Here is a 17,491-nt window from a genome sequence, read left to right as displayed (position 1 = left end):
TAATAAAATTGTTGTATTCAATTGATTGTTGTGCATTTAGCAAAGAATATTGAATGTTCATCAATCAGGAGCTTTGTGTATGTTTGCAAGTTTGAAGATAGGCACAGCTTGTTAAATGCGAAAAAGCTAATTTTTCTACTCAAATAGCGCCTTCTAAAACACTTAATGGTTATATTATTAAATTACTGTAAAACTTATGGGCCTGATTTAACCATAAATTGTAAAAATGAGGGGAGTCTCAAGGGCTGGATCTGGTTATTGGGCTGCTATTTTAAGAATTTGTCAGGTTGAATTTTAGGAAATTAAGTATAAAATGACAAACATGATGTTTAGAATATTTGCATTTGATGTGTCAGTGCAGGCATGAGAAAACTTTTCGTGTGTTTCAGGCTCACTTAGTCTAAGTAACAACATACTAGGGTGGCCTACAGTGTTCAGTGTAGTGTGTAAACTGATTTTCCTGAACTTCCTCAAAGCTACTAAAAATTACATTTGTGGGAAAAATTAGTTTTCAGTGCATCAATCAGAGCCTTTTCTTCACAGTCGCCCTGCTGCATTCAAACAATGTGTGTGCCACCTAGAGGTGAGAGTCTCTCACTGAATATCTGTGTGCTCATGGGTTGCAGCAGTCAGATGTCGATTCTCACTTCACAGAGCAGGTTTTCAGACACTCACACAATGAACTTGAGCCATTTCTTTACATTTATTTCAGGACAGAGTTACGCACCACAAATACAATAGTCAGACGTCTGTTACAACACGTTAACAGACTCATTCATTCACATTTTTACACAATATCAAGTATATAGTCCACAACATCACCATCACGCTGAAGAGGTAAGAGGTGGGAGAATGCCTTTAACCCCCTGATATACAGCAACACAGTGCATCTGTCCCTTTACCCATCTGTAATAATAATGTATTGATCACTGTCACATCTGGGGGAAAGAAAAGTTCCACACTTTGTTGCAGCTATTAGTTAAGTGCAAGCACAGCACCTGACTGGGGCCCTCTGATTGTAACCACAACATGAAGGTATAATGATCTATAAGTGCTACGTAACGGGCTGAGTGAAGTTGTTGCTACATCAGCAGAGCAAACTGTATCTTCAGGTGATTCCAGTACTGTGTTTTTTGAAGTAGATGAATCAAAAATCAACAAAAATGATATGGACACGTGTGCGGATCGCGGAATGTTTAAGGGGACGTAAACACAGAGGAATAAAGGAGTTCACGTGACTGAGGCAGACATTTACAGGCCGTTTAATCTGCACTATGCTGCACTGCACTGCACTGGGGTTTGGATGCTTGGAGAGGACCTGAGAGGTAAGAAGCTCATTCCTCCAGGGTCCGGAAAGAGTTCTGCATGTCCTCCATCAGCTGGGCAAAGTCTGCTTTGATCTTAGCTTCGCCATCCTTAACAGGGTCCTAAAGAGATCAAATGCACACAAACAGGTATTACATCAATGTGATGAACATAAAACATTGCTCCCAAAAGTGAGGAACAGTCACGTACCTTGAACTTCATGGAGCTGATTTTGTACAGGGTGTCTCCCATGTGCTCCCTGATCATGGCCCAGGTGATTTTATTGTCGCTCTGCGCTGTGGACTCCACCGCATGCCGGGCCATGTCATAAAATGCAATCATGTTTGAGAGGATGCCAACAGTTTTGTAGAAGGGGCAGAACCTGTGTGTGGGGACAGAAGGATGCGTGAAGCTCACATATCCTGCAATAATCAAGTGAAGGGGAAATATCTACAGACATCTTTATGATAAACTAACGGACGGCAGTTTTACACCCCTATTCATTTACTAAGCTGTGTAGCTGCTGTACAGGAAGGACTTTGCTGGAGCTCATGGATACATTTTCTGCAAATGTTGCTAACTTTGTTTGCTGTGTGAAAATTCCTCCTTAAAAAGGGACGTGGACACTAATGAGCGGATAAGACGTGTCTCGCAATAGCTCTCATAGATTTCGATTTAAAACTTCATTTTCAACAAAACAAGGACACTTTTATTGCAGTATATATAAAAATCTGATGTCCGAAGTGCTTGGGAAAATATAGTGCTCAAGGAATCAGGAATGCCGAACTCAAAAAAGGGAAATAAACCGAAGAACAATGTTGCTGAGGAAGGCCCAGGCGGAGCCGCGGCCTTACCTGAGGGAGAAGCCCCTGAGGTGAACCTATGTGACCCGAACGAGAATGTCGTGTTAGCCGCGATAGCATCCTTACGCTCTGAGCTGCACATGATAAAAACTGACATTTGTGACAAGATAGACGAAAGGATTGCAGACGTGCCAGTTACACCGAGGGCTGAAATTGCCGTTCTAAAAACAGAAACTGATGCTAGCATCACAACGTTAAAAGCTCAGGCTGAGATACAGGCTGAGACGCTGCACGGGCTGGAGCAGTCAGCATCACGCACAACGGACATCGTGGCTGAGCTGGAGGCGCAGGTGAAACGTCTGACTCGGCAAGTTGACCGACTTAATGGGAAGTGTTTGGACTTGGAGGGGAGCTCAAAGAGGCAGAATCTCAGGATTACAGGCCTGAAAAAGGGGGCAGAGCACGGACAGGTTACCAGGGAATTCGCAGCGGGTCTGCTTAAAGAAGTTCTGGAGTTGGAGGAAAAGCCTGTTATCGATCGGGCCCACAGAGCACTAAGGAAACGACCGCATAAGCTGCTTGCTAGACAATTACACAAACTAGAGAATGAGCATTCTATTTACAAGATTAAATCAGATATTGGAGAACTCTTAACTTCACACAAGGATATAAACGAATGGTTTCAGCAGTTTTATGAGAGGTTATACACATCTCAAATGAAAGAAACACCAGGAGATATGCAAGCTTTCCTGGATGAGTGTCAGCTCCCAACTTTAAACAAAACTGAGCGTGACTATTTAGGAGCTGAGATTACATGTGAAGAAATTAGAGAATACATAAAATCTTAGAAAAATGGCAAGAGTCCAGGACCAGATGGATTTGGCAATGAATTTTTTTAAAAATTCAGTGACCTATTGACTCCCGATTCAAATAAAATGTTTGGGCGAGCCTTTGATAATGGAGAGCTTCCCCACACCCTCAATGAGGCCATTATTACTTTGATCCCAAAAACGGGGAAAGATCTGGAGGAGGTGGGCTCCTATAGACCTATATCTTTGTTAAACACGGATCAAAAAATTCTCATGAAAACTTTAGCCAAAAGGCTGAGGCTTTTGATAGGAAAGCTGGTACACCCAGACCAGACCGGGTTTATTCCCCAAAGGTACTCATACTTTAATCTGCAACGTTTATTTAATGTTATATATTCCTCACAGCATTCCAAGGAGGACCTTTTGGTACTATCTTTGGATGCCGAAAAGGCATTTGACCAGGTCGAACGGCCCTACTTATTTGCAGTCCTTAATAAATTTGAAACTGGTGATAGGTTTATTTCATGGATTAAACTACTATATAATAACCCCTGTGCCAGAATATTGACCAATCATACACTTTCTTCTAATTTCAAGTTGTGCCAGGGAACTAGACAGGGCTGTACTTTAAGCCCTTTACTGTTCGCTCTGGCGATAGAGCCCCTTGCACAGAAAATCCGATCACACCCAGAAATTTCTGGATATAATACAAAGTACACTGCTAGTAAAATAGCTCTTTATGCAGATGATATTCTCCTCTTCATATCACAGCCTCAAACTTCAATACCACCAATTCTGTTCTTAATTGATCTGTTTGGATCCTTTGCAGGTTACAGGGTCAACTGGGACAAGAGCGAGCTCATGCCAATTCGTATTATAGATCATGAATGGCTCCATCAACTTCCTTTTAGGATAACCAGAGAAAAGTTTAAGTACCTGGGAATAATTATTACTAAAGATTTTAATTCATTGTTTAAGGCCAACTTTGATCCCCTGATGGATACACTCAGGAATAATATTCAATTTTGGAGGACGCTTCCGATTTCTTTGCTAGGAAGGACAAATGCTGTTAAAATGATATTCCTCCCGCAGCTGTTATATCTCCTCTAGAACATACCTGTCTGTATCTCTAAAACATTTTTCAAATTAGATTCCATTATTCTTTCATTTGTGTGGGATTATAAAGTACATAGAATAGGAAAAGCTCATCTTTGGAAACCCAAGGCAAATGGAGGGTTGGCTCTGCCAAATTTTATTCATTATTATTGGGCCTCCAACATTCGCTTGTCTACCTTTCTCTGTTGGTGCAGTTATTTTGTCACCTGTGCCATTAAGCAAAATCAACTATAGTAACAATCCAATTATTCGTGACATCATACTCATTTGGAAACAACTTAAGAAACATTTTGAGCTTAGAAATGTGTCTTTTCTATTACCCATAATAGCAAATCCTTCATTTGCTCCTTCTTACTTAGATGGCTCCTTTCTTGCGTGGAAGGATTTGGGAATTAGCTGTGTTGGTAACCTATACCTAAAAGGAGTGTTTGCATCCTTTCAACAGCTCAAGGAAAAATATGCTCTCCCACAGTGTGACTTCTTTAAATACCTGCAGGTAAGGAGTTATGTGAGAACACATCTCCCTGGCTTTGAGGGTGCGGGGCCAGACAAACTTGATAGCTGTCTAAAATATTCTACGTGGTCTAAAAGTATAATCTCTTGCCTGTACAATACACTCCATAGTATAGTCCCAACTGCAACTAACGCAATTAAAGCAGAATGGGAAGAAGAACTGGGTGAGCAGTTGTCGGAGGATATCTGGGATAAAAGCCTGGAATATATACACACTTGCTCAGTTAACGCACGACATCGTTTAATACAATTTCAAGTTTTGCATAGATTGTCTTGTGTCCCAACCTGCATAACTTCTGGTCAGGGATATTTAGAACATTCTCAAAGATGCTGGGGGTGGGGTTAGAACCAGACCCAGTACTAATCACTTTAGGAGTATCGGTAGGCACAAGGAGACTACAGGTAGATCAGCAATGCCTATTATCTCATGGACTTCTCACTGCTAAAAAGATCATTCATCTTTTTTGGAAGAAGAAAAAAGTGCCCACTGTCAAACACTGGCTCACTGAGTTAACAGAGACTCTGCATGTAGAAAGAATTAGATTTTTTCTGAGAAACAAACTCAGGGAATTTGATAAGATTTGGCATCCCTTAATCTCCTATTTGAAAGGCTAAACTAATTCAGATCCTGTATATGAACTACACTATGCGTAACATTAGGTAACACTCCAGGGAAGGGTTGAGGGTCTGAGTGGGAGGATGGGTGGATCAGGGTTTTTTTTTCCCAACTTAGTCATTTATTTATTTATTTTCTTTCTGTTTATGTTCTGTTTCCACTTTATAATGTGAGGATTATTTCTTTTTTTAAAACATATGATGAGTAGTCCTCCTCACTGTTGTTTACACTGTGATAAAAAGGAAGAGAAAATGTTTTTCTGGCTGCCATGTATCATGATGCCACTCTTCACAATAAAATATTTGAAACAAAAAAAAAGGGATGTCAATATGATATTTTTTGTGGTTGGTGAGATGTTCTGTCTTCACCTGTCGTAGGGGGTATAACCGTTCTGCTGCAGGAAGTCGTCCTTGATGAGCTTAGCAACTTCTAGAGTGATTTTATCAGTCTCAGCCAGAGAAGCCTGTGGACACAATGTTGGTTCAGTTGTTGATTAACCAGGTTAGCATGCAAACAAAGATTCCAAAAAAGCTAACAGACACTGTTTTATTTTTCTGCCTTTGACAGGTGACTGAACTCTTTAGTTACTTTTGATGCCCTATTTTGTCTCACATCATGTCACAGTAAGTAATCTGGACTGGCCTCACCTTGCCGACAAGCTGCACGATTTCAGCCAGGTCCTCCTCCTCCTGCAGAATCTCCTTGGCTTTTGTGCGCAGAGGAACAAATTCAGGGAAATGTTTGTCATAGTATTCATCCAGAGCTCGTGTGTACTTGCTGTAGCTGATCAGCCAGTTCACAGAGGGGAAGTGTTTTCTCTGAGCCAGCTTCTTGTCCAATCCCCAGAACACCTACAAAGAAGAATCCAAACATGCTCAGAGTGGCGTGCGAGAAAGAAATATTGACTGCAGTCTGAATGAAGCCAAATGTTTGATCAAGTCGTTGAAGAGCCACAACCGATTACTTACCTGAACAATTCCCAATGTGGCTGAAGTGACAGGGTCTGAGAAATCTCCACCAGGGGGTGATACACTAAGAGGAATTGGGAGCATTTAAGGAAAAGTCAGACAAATATCCGATAATGCATCTTGGTCTGCTTAGTAGATAAGCAGTAATAATAGTTTATAATTTCAACTCACGCTCCAACGATGCTGACGCTGCCTTCTCTCTCTGGATTTCCCAGGCACTTCACACGTCCGGCGCGCTCATAGAAGGAAGCAAGCCTGGCGCCCAGGTAAGCAGGATAGCCGCTGTCTGCAGACAAGGACAAACACAGCTGTAACTGGTTCACAGCAAACTGTCTCACAGTGTCTCTACAGAGACACAGAAATCAGTCGCATCCACCATGAACTCACCAGCAGGCATTTCAGCTAATCTTCCAGAGATTTCTCGGAGAGCTTCGGCCCATCGAGATGTCGAGTCGGCCATCATGCTCACGTTGTAGCCCATATCTCTGAAGTATTCAGACAGTGTGATGCCTGCAGAGGTGATTGTGTTCAATTAAAATGCAGTTCAGGGCATTTCAAGTAGTATTTAAAATAAACATCGAGACTGTTCTGTATTAGGTGGATGGTTGGTACCTGTATAAATTGAGGCCTCTCTGGCAGCCACAGGCATGTTGGATGTGTTAGCAACCAGTGCTGTTCTCTTCATGATGCTCTCCACCTTGCCATCGACCTCCATGGTGAGCTGTTGGGCAGGAGCAGCGTTAACATTACACAGTGTCAATGTATTGAAGATTTTTTGCCATAAAACATGAAATCATTCATTATCCTCAATGAAAAATTGCAAAGTTTTGCATCTTCCACCGACCTCTGGGAAATCCCGCAGCACTTCAGACATTTCATTTCCACGCTCTCCACAGCCAACATAGATAATGACATCGCTGTTGGAGTACTTGGACAAGGACTGCGAGATCACCGTCTTTCCACATCCAAAGGCACCTGGTATAGCAGTGGTACCACCCTGCACGCAACTACACAAAACAAAGGTCATGTAGTTCATTTGCAGCTTACATGTTTTACCACATAGTTTAAATTAAAATGTGTGTACAGTCACCAGCTAAAAACTCACTTGATGTGTGTCGTTAATTGAGTAAAAGCGTGAGATAAAATAGAGGCTGAAGTCATGACAATGTCAAAAAATTCCAAATCAGACGAAACATTACCACGGAGAAACACACCAGTGTGAGTGCTACTTGCTTTTTTATATATATATGTAATAATCAGCTGAGATGTCTACTCACGGGAAAAGCGCATCCAGAACTCTCTGACCAGTCAGCAGCGGATGATTAGCAGGTAGCTTCTCTGTGACTGGGCGGATTTGTCGTACTGGCCACACCTGCACCATGGTGAACTTCTCCTTCACTCCTTCAAATTCCAGCTCCAGAACCACATCCTGAATACAACAAGATCAGACAGTCAGTTTGACAGAAAATTCAGAGGAGCATTTTGCCGCTGGACAAACACTCACAGAAATGTCGTAGTTTCCAGGCGGAGCAACGTAGGTGACGGTGCCTCTGTTGCGAGGTGGAAGCATCAGCTTGTGCCTTATTAAGGAGTTCTCAAACACCATGCCATAGATATCACCACCTGTCACGTGACTGCCAACCTGGAGAGATCACCTGAAATTAGTCAGAGCAATTGCAGAGGAGAGACACACCACACTCAAATGGCATTTTTCTTACCCGCAGACTCTGGCAGGGGTTAAATTCCCATTTGAGGTCTCTGTTCAGAGCACCAATGTTTACTCCTCTTGGGATATAGATACTTTGAGTGAGGTCATTGATATCTTTCAGTGGGCGCTGAATACCATCAAAGATGGAGCCCATGATTCCCGGTCCCAGCTCTACAGAGAGGGGTTTCCCCGTCCGAAGGACAGGGTCACCGACGGACACGCCAGCTGTTGCATTAAGTTAAGGAAAACAAAACAAGCCACAAGCTCATTTCCAGACTCGTGTTTTCTATCGGCGACGTAGCTCAAAAATGTGTCTTTGGTAACATGGGTATGTAGTTTAAAGAAAGATTGTGACATGGTTTGTTACATGTTTAACGACAGAGGAAGGAAACACGGCAGCAGAAAGGATACAAGTCTCCTCGTAGACCTGGATAGTGGCCATGTCTCCTTCTAAACGGATAATTTCTCCCACCAGCTCACTGTGACCTACACGAACCAGCTCATACATGGCTGCTCCTGCCATAGCAGTAGCTGTCACCACTGTTGATTGGATAGAAAAGAATTGGGAAACTGGTACAACGAACACATCTCAGACACACACATTCAGCCTTGCCTACCCTTTAGTAGTTGTAAGAAACGACTTGCAGTAAGTGGCTTCCACCTATCAGATACTAAACAATGCAATCTAGCCATTTAAAGAGAATGGCAATTAACCTGACCTGGTCCAGAAACCCCATGCACATATCCAAACTGGCTTTCCCGGTCCTCATCCTGGATCTTAGGGAGTTTTGAGGTATCCATCTTGATTGTTTCTGTCCTGCAGAATTCCCTGAGGAGGAATGAAAATAAGACCCAGGTGCTGTCAAGTCAATTTATTTTTATATACTCAGTAGAGAGACCTTTAACACATCATGTAGCACCACATCTTAGCTTCTGAAAAATAGGCTTAAGTCAGTTTCTGGCTTTACACACCACTATGAAATGGATATTTAACTGTATGATCGCTACCAGATTAAAAAGCGCCCACACAGTACCGTCTGCGAAATGAATGACTAAGCCTTACAGTGTAAGGTCACCAGCTAACACTGCAAAACCGTCCCCTTTCAACCAGGGTTGAACATACGGTCAAGTAAATTACTACTGTTCATCACAGAGGTTATGTTAGTTAACTGGACGGTAGCATACCGTCTGTTCTTACACACGTAACGTTGAGAGTAAAGCTGATTTGTGCGTGTGCACGTAAGTCAGGTAACAAACAGTTAGCTAGCAAACACCAGCTATCTTTATGATAATCACAACCTCATTAAACTAACGATTATTCACGCGATACTTGGGTGGGAAGGAAATCTCAAAATGTCATAAACCCAAAGCCAAGTTTACTAAAAGTATCGTACCTTATCTTGATATGTTGTTCTCCAGGTTTGTCTCTAAGTAGCAAGCAGAGGAGGGGCTTCGCTGTGCTAATCACCTGCCAGGCACCAGACCGTCACGGGAAGAAAACATCTCCATTGTGGCTCTGACGGTTTCGTCCGATGTAATTTGGTTGGTTATCTGCAGAGCCAACATGGCGTCCGACGCTCAACAGTTTCCTAGTCGACGATCATTTCCGCCGGTCTACAAAGTTCCCTCAGGAGAAATTACTGACCCCTGCTGGATATAAAGGAAAAGTTCACCCAAATTCACCATTAAGGATTCGAACAGTTTCACATATAATACAAAATGCACATTTTGATGTTTTTAAAATTAATGAACCAAGGTGCATTCATTTTATTATCATTTATTTATATTTTTAACTTTTAGGCTGTGGCTTTTGCTTGCATGATAATCATAACCTTTATTATGATATCAACATTTAATGTCTTTATGTGAATAACTAACTCATAATTACATGCACATAAATACCAAGTAACATGAACTGTAAAATAAGTGCTTTATATATAATTTTGTCATTATGTTGTATCTCTTATAGGTGAATCAGCTATCACTGTGATAAATAATTAACTGAAAAATACACAAAACAATGACAAGATAGTAACACTGTCAGAGGCTGATTGACAAGTCTCAGAAATGCTTTGCAATATGATACTATTAGGCTACACAAGACATATAGCTACTATAGGATTATTGTGCCCAGTTATTAAAACATCTTAAGTTAAAGGAGAAGATAGCAAAGGAAGACAACATGACAACATGATTTTCTGGCTGATACTGAAAAAAATTTAATGATAATGTCAACATTTTCAAAGACAAATCACAACAAATAATTTCATGGAATGATAAAATAGTATTCATACAGTCTATACTGTGGGACAAATTGAGGTAGCAATGACAAAATGTCAAATAGGAGGAGTGCATTTAGTCCAAAATATTATCAGGAATGTGTAATTCAATAAAATGACAAAAATTAATCCTGAAATCCTTCAAAAATTGACTGTATGATGCTGAGAACTGTTTGTTATTAGGAGAGGACTTATGAGAACATACTGTTTAGATTGAAGTGGGAAAACAAATGGCTCACATTTCTTCAGTGGTAGAAAACTAAACATTTATTCATGACAATTGATCAGTAAACTGTACACAGTAGGTCTGCAGTTTCACCTGTTTCAGAAGAACGATGCTCAGTTTCCTCATGAGAAATACATTTAGCAGCACATTTTATTCATACAAGCTGAAGTAAAGGTGCTCTGGCAGCAGTGGCTTGGTATGTAGAGTCCACAGGGTGGAGCTGGGTGCTGCACCATGTTTGGTCAGTCTGACCACTCGTTTTCTTCCAGCTCTGAGTCATCTTCAGAGTCACTGTACTCCACCGCAATGCGTCGGGACAAGATGGTGGCCACGTCATTCCCCACTGGCTCGCGCTTGTTCTGCTGCTCCTGCTGCTCCTGGACTTTCTTCAGCTGGATGCCTAATAAGGGCACACATACAGTATATCAAGATAATACCACTTGTCACGCACAGGCTCACGAAAAGGACAGGATGCAGTTTCATACAATCATGTCCGCCAATACCCCAACTCACCTATGCGGATGGCGGACAGCAGGTCGCTTCTTGCATCTCTCACAGGTTTCGCCTCAGCTCTGCCGCCTTCGCTGTGTCCTGCTAGGTGTGAGGGTGCAGCTGGGGGAGGGAGAGGTGGAGGTGGGGGACCTGGGGGAGGAGGGACCATGCGTGGCCCTGGAGGAGGTACGGGGGGCAACGCATAGCCTGGGCCTACGTGCAAAACTCCATTATGTGGTGCTGGTGGAAGTGCACCCAATGGAAAACCAAAGGCTGTCTGGGCGGATGGGATGGGTGGGCCTGGGGCAGGAGGTGGGGGGCTGGAGCTGGTTGACAGTGAAAGAAAGAGGATTATGTCACGGTGGAAAAGTGACGTTACATTTAAATCTTTCTCTGATTATGCAAGCCACAAACAAACCTACTTGTAATCTGCAGGTGGACGTATTGAACCGTTCATTCGGTCTGCAGTGTGAGGCTCTGCCGTGCTGTAGGTTACTCTCTTGTAGTTTACATCAATGCTGTGGTATTCATGCTCCACAGGTGGTGAGGGGTGTGCGTTCCCAAGCACGTAATCATGTGACTTGGCATAATTACAAGCAGCGTGGGCAGGCACTGGAGGGACGGGGTAGTCTGGGAGGTCAGGCCTGGATAAACAATGAAAGACGCAGAGCTTCTCATTCAGATGCTTTCAAGTGTCCAGATGGTGGATTTGTTGTTAGAAAATCAAAACTAATGCTTTACACAACAGAGATATTGGAGTCACAAGGTCCTATTCATGAAAATAGGATCAACCCCTCTACGTCCAGTTTAGATGTTCTTCCTTCCAATCTGCCTTTAATTTTCACTAAAGAAATCTACATTTTGCTTTGATTGTCACATTTCTGCATATAATTCAGTTATACTAGCTATTAAAGGTGCATTTTCAAGATTAATAAAGATTTCTGAGATATTTGCAGCTTAAGAGTGACAGGAAGCATCGGGACAAAGACAAAGAGGACATGTTATGTCATCAGACTCTCAGCACAATCCTTATTTAGGGCCACGTGAAGCCTCGAGCCCTATTGCTATCCTGCGTGTTTTTTCTTTTTATTATTATTATTAGGGCCACGGGGCAAGCCTCGAGCCCTATTGCTATCCTGCGTGTTTTTTCTTTTTATTATTATTATTAGGGCCACGGGGCAAGCCACGAGCACTATTGTTATCCTGCATGTTTTTTCTTTTTATTAGTGATACAGTGCTGAGCGCTGAACACTCTTGTTATTCTGCGCGTTTCTTCTTATTATTATTATTCATCTTCCATACAAATTTCAATTCGCTACTCATCAAAAACGATAGTGAGCACCCAGGCACATGATTCACCAAAACGTGCGGCTCGATTGGACTCGATGTGCTATTATTTATCTCCACAGAATACCATCCCATTCAAAGTGATGGGGACGAGGCGAAAAACGTGAAAAAAATTCAACCTTTTTCAAAGGACTACTGCTCCGGCATACATTCACCTAGAGACACCATTCCAACTTTAAAACATAGACACAAGTCTTGTGTATTGGTGTGTTATTCCACGTTTTGATAGGTCGTATAGTTTTTGATCAATCGCTGTTCAATGACCATGATCAATTTTGGAGAAATTTTGAGATTATAATGGGTGTGTATTGCACGGAATGTTCGTGTTAGAGTGCGTGATGTCATCAGTCAGAGTGGCAGAGAGCCTAAAAAAACTCCAGATTTTTTGTCTTTCCACACTCCTCCCAGCCACAATTTACGCTCTAAACGCATGATTTTTTCCACATTTGTAGACACATTTGTTCTGTCTCTCACATTGTACTCAAAAAATCAGGGAGACTTACAGAATTTGAATTAGCAGCCTCTAAGTGCGGCCATGTCTGTCTCTGCTCCTCATTGACTCCAATACAAAGATTTTCTGAGAGAAGCAGAATGGACCCCTGTTTTAAACTCAAGTGTCTGCAAAATATTTTGTGTAGAAACACCAAAAGTGCACCAAAGCGTTCAGGAAGTCCTTACAGCGATGATGGTGTGTGTTTTTTTCTGATAGGAGCTACCGTTCTCTCAGGATAAGCCCAAATGTGAGAGCAGTGTAGAGGCAGAAAATGGCTCTTTTTCTTTTTCTTTTCTGTCTGCCCCTGTCTATCTGCCTGGGGGGCCCCTATCGCCAATGGCAATCACCTCAAGTTGCCGTGGCAACCTCTGAGCCTCAGTACTTCTCTGAGCACTCCTCTCCCACACTCCCACACACAAACACACATATGTAGCTTCATGTGATTACAGATACACACACACAGAGACACACACAAACACCAACAAACAGGTAACTTGATCAGTTACACACACACACACACACACACACACACACACACACACACACACAGGTAACATACACATGCCCTCAATGTCACCTCAATGTTTGTTGTAGGTGTGCTTCTTGTATATAATATGATAATGTTACGAGTATTGTTTGAAATCTCTGAAGAATCTCATCATAATGTACACACTCTGGCAGTAGCCCCCGTGGCCCTTTCAAAATTTCCCCAGGGGAAATTGTCTAGTTTATTTTTGCAGTTTTCACAATAACATCCTAATATTTTTCACTGGGGTCTCACAGGCGATGCTACACTTCACGTGCAGCACACCAACTGCATCTCTGCTCTAACCTGCCGTCTGGGGAGAGCGAGCCCTCGGACGATGCCCCTCGGCGGAGAGTCTGCGGGTGGTGGTGATCTGGCCGAAGCTCTTTGTCGAATGCCATCATGTTCCACTCTTGCCGGCGGTTTCGAGCCTTTCTCACCTTCTTCACCTCGCGCTGAAGGGTGCTGCTCTCCACGCATCGTTTCTGTTCCTGGGAGAGGAAGGACGGAGGGACAGAGAAGGAGATGAGAAGCCATTAATGGCACAAAAATAAAGCAGCAGGCAGAGTTTGCTCTCACCCTTTGCCTCCGCCTTTCTTTCCTCTTGTCCTCTGTGTCCTGAAGCATTTTCTCCTTCCACAGGTCAAAAAAGTACGACGGGTCTGAGTAGAATTTCATCGCATCAGTACAATCCTCCCTGTGTAAAAAGCAATGTCCAACGTGAGCTGAGACGCTTTAACCTGGTCAGATGTTGTAGTTTTTACAAGGCATGCAGTACCTGTAGGCACTGAGCGTGCTGAGAGGAGGAGGCCGGTCGCTCCTGCTGTGCATCTCAGCCACCGAGTTCGGAGTGCTGCTCTTGGACAAAACTTGCTGGTCCTGGACAGTGGAGCATTTGAATGCCTTCCTCATGTTTATGTCCTGCAGAGAGACTACGAAACAGTAACACAGAGGTTTGAGGTCGAATATAAAGCATGTGAGAATGAATGAATAAGCTATGAAAGCGGCAGACAGATGACTTCTAGTGAACTCACCCTCCTCCACGCTGGAGTCCAGCTGGGTGACCTTGAAGGCCAGGCGGTCAATACGGTCCTGGAGGGAGTTGGCGCGCCCATAAAAGGTGTTGGCCTCATTAAATAGCTCCCCAAAAACATTTTCTGCATGTTTACCTGCAGCCAGAGCAAAGAACCGAGCAGAGAGGAAGGAAAAGGTCAGAATAAGAGGAGAATACTTAATTTTAGACATCAATTATCTTTTGTTTTCTGATAAAATAGATCAGAAATTGTACATGTATTTATAAGAATTATTATAAACTGCACATTTTGCTGTTCAGCTTTACAGACCTAAAAAAATACAGTGAGTTCTGTATTCAAATATCTTGTAAAATAGGGATTCTTCATATTTGACAAGTACTGTTTATACATTTCTGCACATTCTATTTGCCTGGATTACACACGAACATGAAGTGTTTGCTCCCTGCACATAATGGCAAATGTCAGACAGCTCAGATCCACTTTACATGGCAGCTATCATTAGAACGCCTCTGTTTGTGTCTCCGCCCACTCACTCCCTATCTTATCTTCCTGTGATACAAAGCTTTAGGGTAAGCTCTAAGCTCCTGTAACTTCACTAAATCCACACACACACACACACACACACATGCACACACACACTAATCAGAGTAGCCATGGGCCAGATGTCCAGGAGTAAATTTGCTTCCTAAAATAGCCTTTTCCTCTCCATTATCCCTCTCTGTCTCACATATTTCAGTGCAGCAACTGCTATACCTACAAACCAGAAACACACAGGTATACTAGTGTTTCTTTAGATATGACCATCGTTAGGCATTTAAGGTGATCATTACTTTGCCTTGAATGTGATGTTCATCTTGTCAAAAGCCTAACTATTAACTGACACTGGGATATATGGACACTTCTGATAATCAACAAGCAAGGATTGAGAACTTGTCGACTCAAGTGTCACCATCCACCATTCAATGACATTTAATGGACTTGTTTTTCTGCTAATTTGTCCTTACAATTCTTATTAGTGGCTATACTTTACAGTTATCAGGAAAACAGGTCATACCGCTTCCCTCCTGTATTGGTCTCAGGTTAATCTGAACATGTTATGACATAGCAACATAACCGTGATCTTACTCAGACTACTGAGCTGGCGAATGATGGCCGACAGCGTGTTGTTGGTTACACATTCCAGCTCGTTGCCAATCCCATCAGGCACTGCACCTTGGCAGAGATGCCGAGGCTCAATGTTTCTCTTGACCAAAGGCATGACCCCTTCTCGCGTCTCGGCCACAGCACCTGCTGGGGGACAGAGGACAACTCTGACAGCTTAATGGACACTACAACTGACAGAGTCAGCAGTCTGATTCATAAAGCAGCATCAGCGGTCATCAGACATGGTGCACAGGTCAAACTCTGAACTGTGCATTAAGCATAGAGTCCAGGCTAAGGCATGTCACTGTATTGTTATGGATATTCTCACCAATAACTAGAGCATTGGTTTCCATATTTCTGCACTGTCTGTAAGTTTATAATTTCACATGTGTCAGGCGAAAATCATCCCTACTAACACACATAGTATATTTATTTTATTCAATCTAAGCTGAATTTAACATTTAAGTCAGCAATTGGTCGGCCTTTTGTCCTTTTTTTGTTTTGATTATATTAGTTTAAGCGGAGTGGTAAAAACTGTAATGACAGCATCAAAATCAAAGTGAAACCTTTTAGGATTTTATTATATTTGCTGTGTTGAATGTTGGGCCACTTGAATGTCACAATTTATCACCACCTGTCAAAGTGGTACACCTATTTTTATGTTACTGGGTTCTAAAAGATTGAACATGCTCAGCAACAGCTGTTTCATTCAGACAGCGTATTGTGATAGAAGAGGTGTGAAGACAACAGATGTGGCAATTATTAAGTGAATTTGCAAGTCACTTTACACGCCTTTATTAGATGGACTTGAAACAAGGGATTGAGCGATTGCCAGTGATTACAGGCAGGGGTGAGTCAGCGCACTACCAACAATAAGAATAATTGACCACCCTAGCATGATTTTCATATTCTGACTTCACCATGGCAAACAAAACAGACAGGAAGCCTGAATGTTTGAATGTACATGGAGCTGCTTCACTGACACCGAGTAGGTTTGGAGCTGCAACGCCCAAATTAAGTTCACATTCTGGTGTTTCAACAAATATGAAGCATGATGTGAAGTCACAGACTCAGGGGTCACTTCCTCCGTGTCAATGAAAGCAGTGCAAGTTCACATTCTTTGACTCTTTCAACAGTGTACTGTCTTTAACTGCAGCCCAGCCTTTGAGATGTGGCAATGAATTAAATTCATTTTATTTAAATAAATTATTTTAAAAATGCTTTTTGAGGGCTACACAAAACCAAGGCCTGCTTCAGCTTTTAACTATGTGAGGGTGTTAACGAACAAACCAATTCATTAAAAACCTAATTAACTGCAATTAAAATTAATTTTCCTCTTTGTACGCGACTTGAGTTCGCCTCAAATTCCCCACAATTCATTGCGTGCGCGTTAAAGCCGTACTCTGCTAACTCACTTCTTGCTAGCTGCTCGGCCTTCCCAAGAAGAGGCTGTCAGTCACACAGCTTTTTGTTCCTCCTGATAGAAAATTTGAACACCTGGCAGCAGGTAACTTATTCAACACACGTCCATGAAACACGGAATGTCAAATAATGTGCCAACAGCACCGGAAGACGCTAAAAACACAGTAGAGTCTGAGGTTTCCTACCATAGAGTTGCCGTTGGGTTAGCTTGTTGTACGTGTTGTCAGGTCAACGCGATGGGACGGAGCAGTGAAAGTTGAAGTACAGTGCCTCCAAAGTTAAGTCCAAGCTGTGTCGTCCAAGTTAAACGATGTCTTTGCTGGCCTGCTGCAGTCACGTGTTGGACAGTGACAGTAGTCATCTCTGCAGGGCCGAGTTCACTATGAAAGCAAATCTCTTGGGTCCAAATCACAGCTTGAGCCATGAAGGGATTTGGTCAGCAGATTTACTCCTGTCATCCAATCACAGCCGTCATGGCAGCAGTTTGACAGCCAGTGTTTTATTTCAGAAGGTATTAGTCCTGTTTTTATGGACTCTAAGTCATTATCTGCCTTCTATGAATTGGATATTAATATAGCAAATTCTAGTTATTAATTTTTATTCACAACTCGTCAAATTCTGGCTGCAACTAATTCTGTCATTATTGATTAATGTGTTGATGAGGACCTTTTTTAGTTTATTACTAGGTCAA

General features: G+C 42.4%; 2 protein-coding genes across 3 annotated transcripts; both read right to left on the bottom strand.

Moving 5' to 3' along the window:
• Positions 1 to 684: 684 nt before the first annotated feature.
• Positions 685 to 9,350, bottom strand: LOC143332855 (V-type proton ATPase catalytic subunit A). The gene is made up of 15 exons (XM_076750669.1): positions 9,233 to 9,350; positions 8,558 to 8,667; positions 8,250 to 8,378; positions 7,849 to 8,063; positions 7,635 to 7,772; positions 7,408 to 7,559; positions 6,975 to 7,137; positions 6,743 to 6,851; positions 6,518 to 6,640; positions 6,302 to 6,416; positions 6,131 to 6,194; positions 5,810 to 6,013; positions 5,531 to 5,625; positions 1,516 to 1,687; positions 685 to 1,427 (listed from the first exon to the last, which is right to left on the bottom strand). The coding sequence occupies exons 2-15, from the start codon at positions 8,637 to 8,639 to the stop codon at positions 1,335 to 1,337; spliced, it is 1,854 nt and encodes a 617-aa protein (XP_076606784.1). The 5' UTR covers positions 8,640 to 8,667; positions 9,233 to 9,350; the 3' UTR covers positions 685 to 1,334.
• Positions 9,351 to 10,042: 692 nt separating this feature from the next.
• Positions 10,043 to 17,174, bottom strand: LOC143332839 (actin-binding protein WASF3-like). 2 transcript variants are annotated; one of them, XM_076750650.1, is made up of 9 exons: positions 16,986 to 17,174; positions 15,361 to 15,525; positions 14,236 to 14,370; positions 13,980 to 14,133; positions 13,781 to 13,898; positions 13,508 to 13,692; positions 11,258 to 11,479; positions 10,857 to 11,161; positions 10,043 to 10,743 (listed from the first exon to the last, which is right to left on the bottom strand). In XM_076750650.1, the coding sequence occupies exons 2-9, from the start codon at positions 15,491 to 15,493 to the stop codon at positions 10,586 to 10,588; spliced, it is 1,410 nt and encodes a 469-aa protein (XP_076606765.1). In that variant the 5' UTR covers positions 15,494 to 15,525; positions 16,986 to 17,174; the 3' UTR covers positions 10,043 to 10,585. The 2 variants fall into 2 exon arrangements, with proteins under 2 accessions (XP_076606765.1, XP_076606766.1); XM_076750651.1 differs by having other exon boundaries at positions 15,361 to 15,522.
• Positions 17,175 to 17,491: the final 317 nt, after the last annotated feature.

This window comes from Chaetodon auriga, chromosome 15 (genome assembly GCF_051107435.1).
Source record: "Chaetodon auriga isolate fChaAug3 chromosome 15, fChaAug3.hap1, whole genome shotgun sequence".
NCBI lineage: Eukaryota > Metazoa > Chordata > Actinopteri > Chaetodontiformes > Chaetodontidae > Chaetodon > Chaetodon auriga.
Note: the sequence above shows the minus strand (reverse complement) of the source record. Positions and strands in the feature narration are given on the sequence as shown.

What these genes read in the sequence shown, in the direction of transcription:
- LOC143332839 (XM_076750650.1), bottom strand. Translation starts at nt 15,493, where the DNA reads ATGCCTTTGGTCAAGAGAAACATTGAGCCTCGGCATCTCTGCCAAGGT. An exon ending in AGCACGCTCAGTGCCTACAG is followed by an intron (nt 13,899 to 13,979) that starts GTACTGCATGCC and finishes CTTTTTACACAG; the next exon opens with GGAGGATTGTACTGATGCGA. An exon ending in AAGAAAGGCGGAGGCAAAGG is followed by an intron (nt 13,693 to 13,780) that starts GTGAGAGCAAAC and finishes TTCCTCTCCCAG; the next exon opens with GAACAGAAACGATGCGTGGA.
- LOC143332855 (XM_076750669.1), bottom strand. Translation starts at nt 8,639, where the DNA reads ATGGATACCTCAAAACTCCCTAAGATCCAGGATGAGGACCGGGAAAGC. An exon ending in TCGTGCAGCTTGTCGGCAAG is followed by an intron (nt 5,626 to 5,809) that starts GTGAGGCCAGTC and finishes TTGTGTCCACAG; the next exon opens with GCTTCTCTGGCTGAGACTGA. An exon ending in GGTTATACCCCCTACGACAG is followed by an intron (nt 1,688 to 5,530) that starts GTGAAGACAGAA and finishes CCCCACACACAG; the next exon opens with GTTCTGCCCCTTCTACAAAA.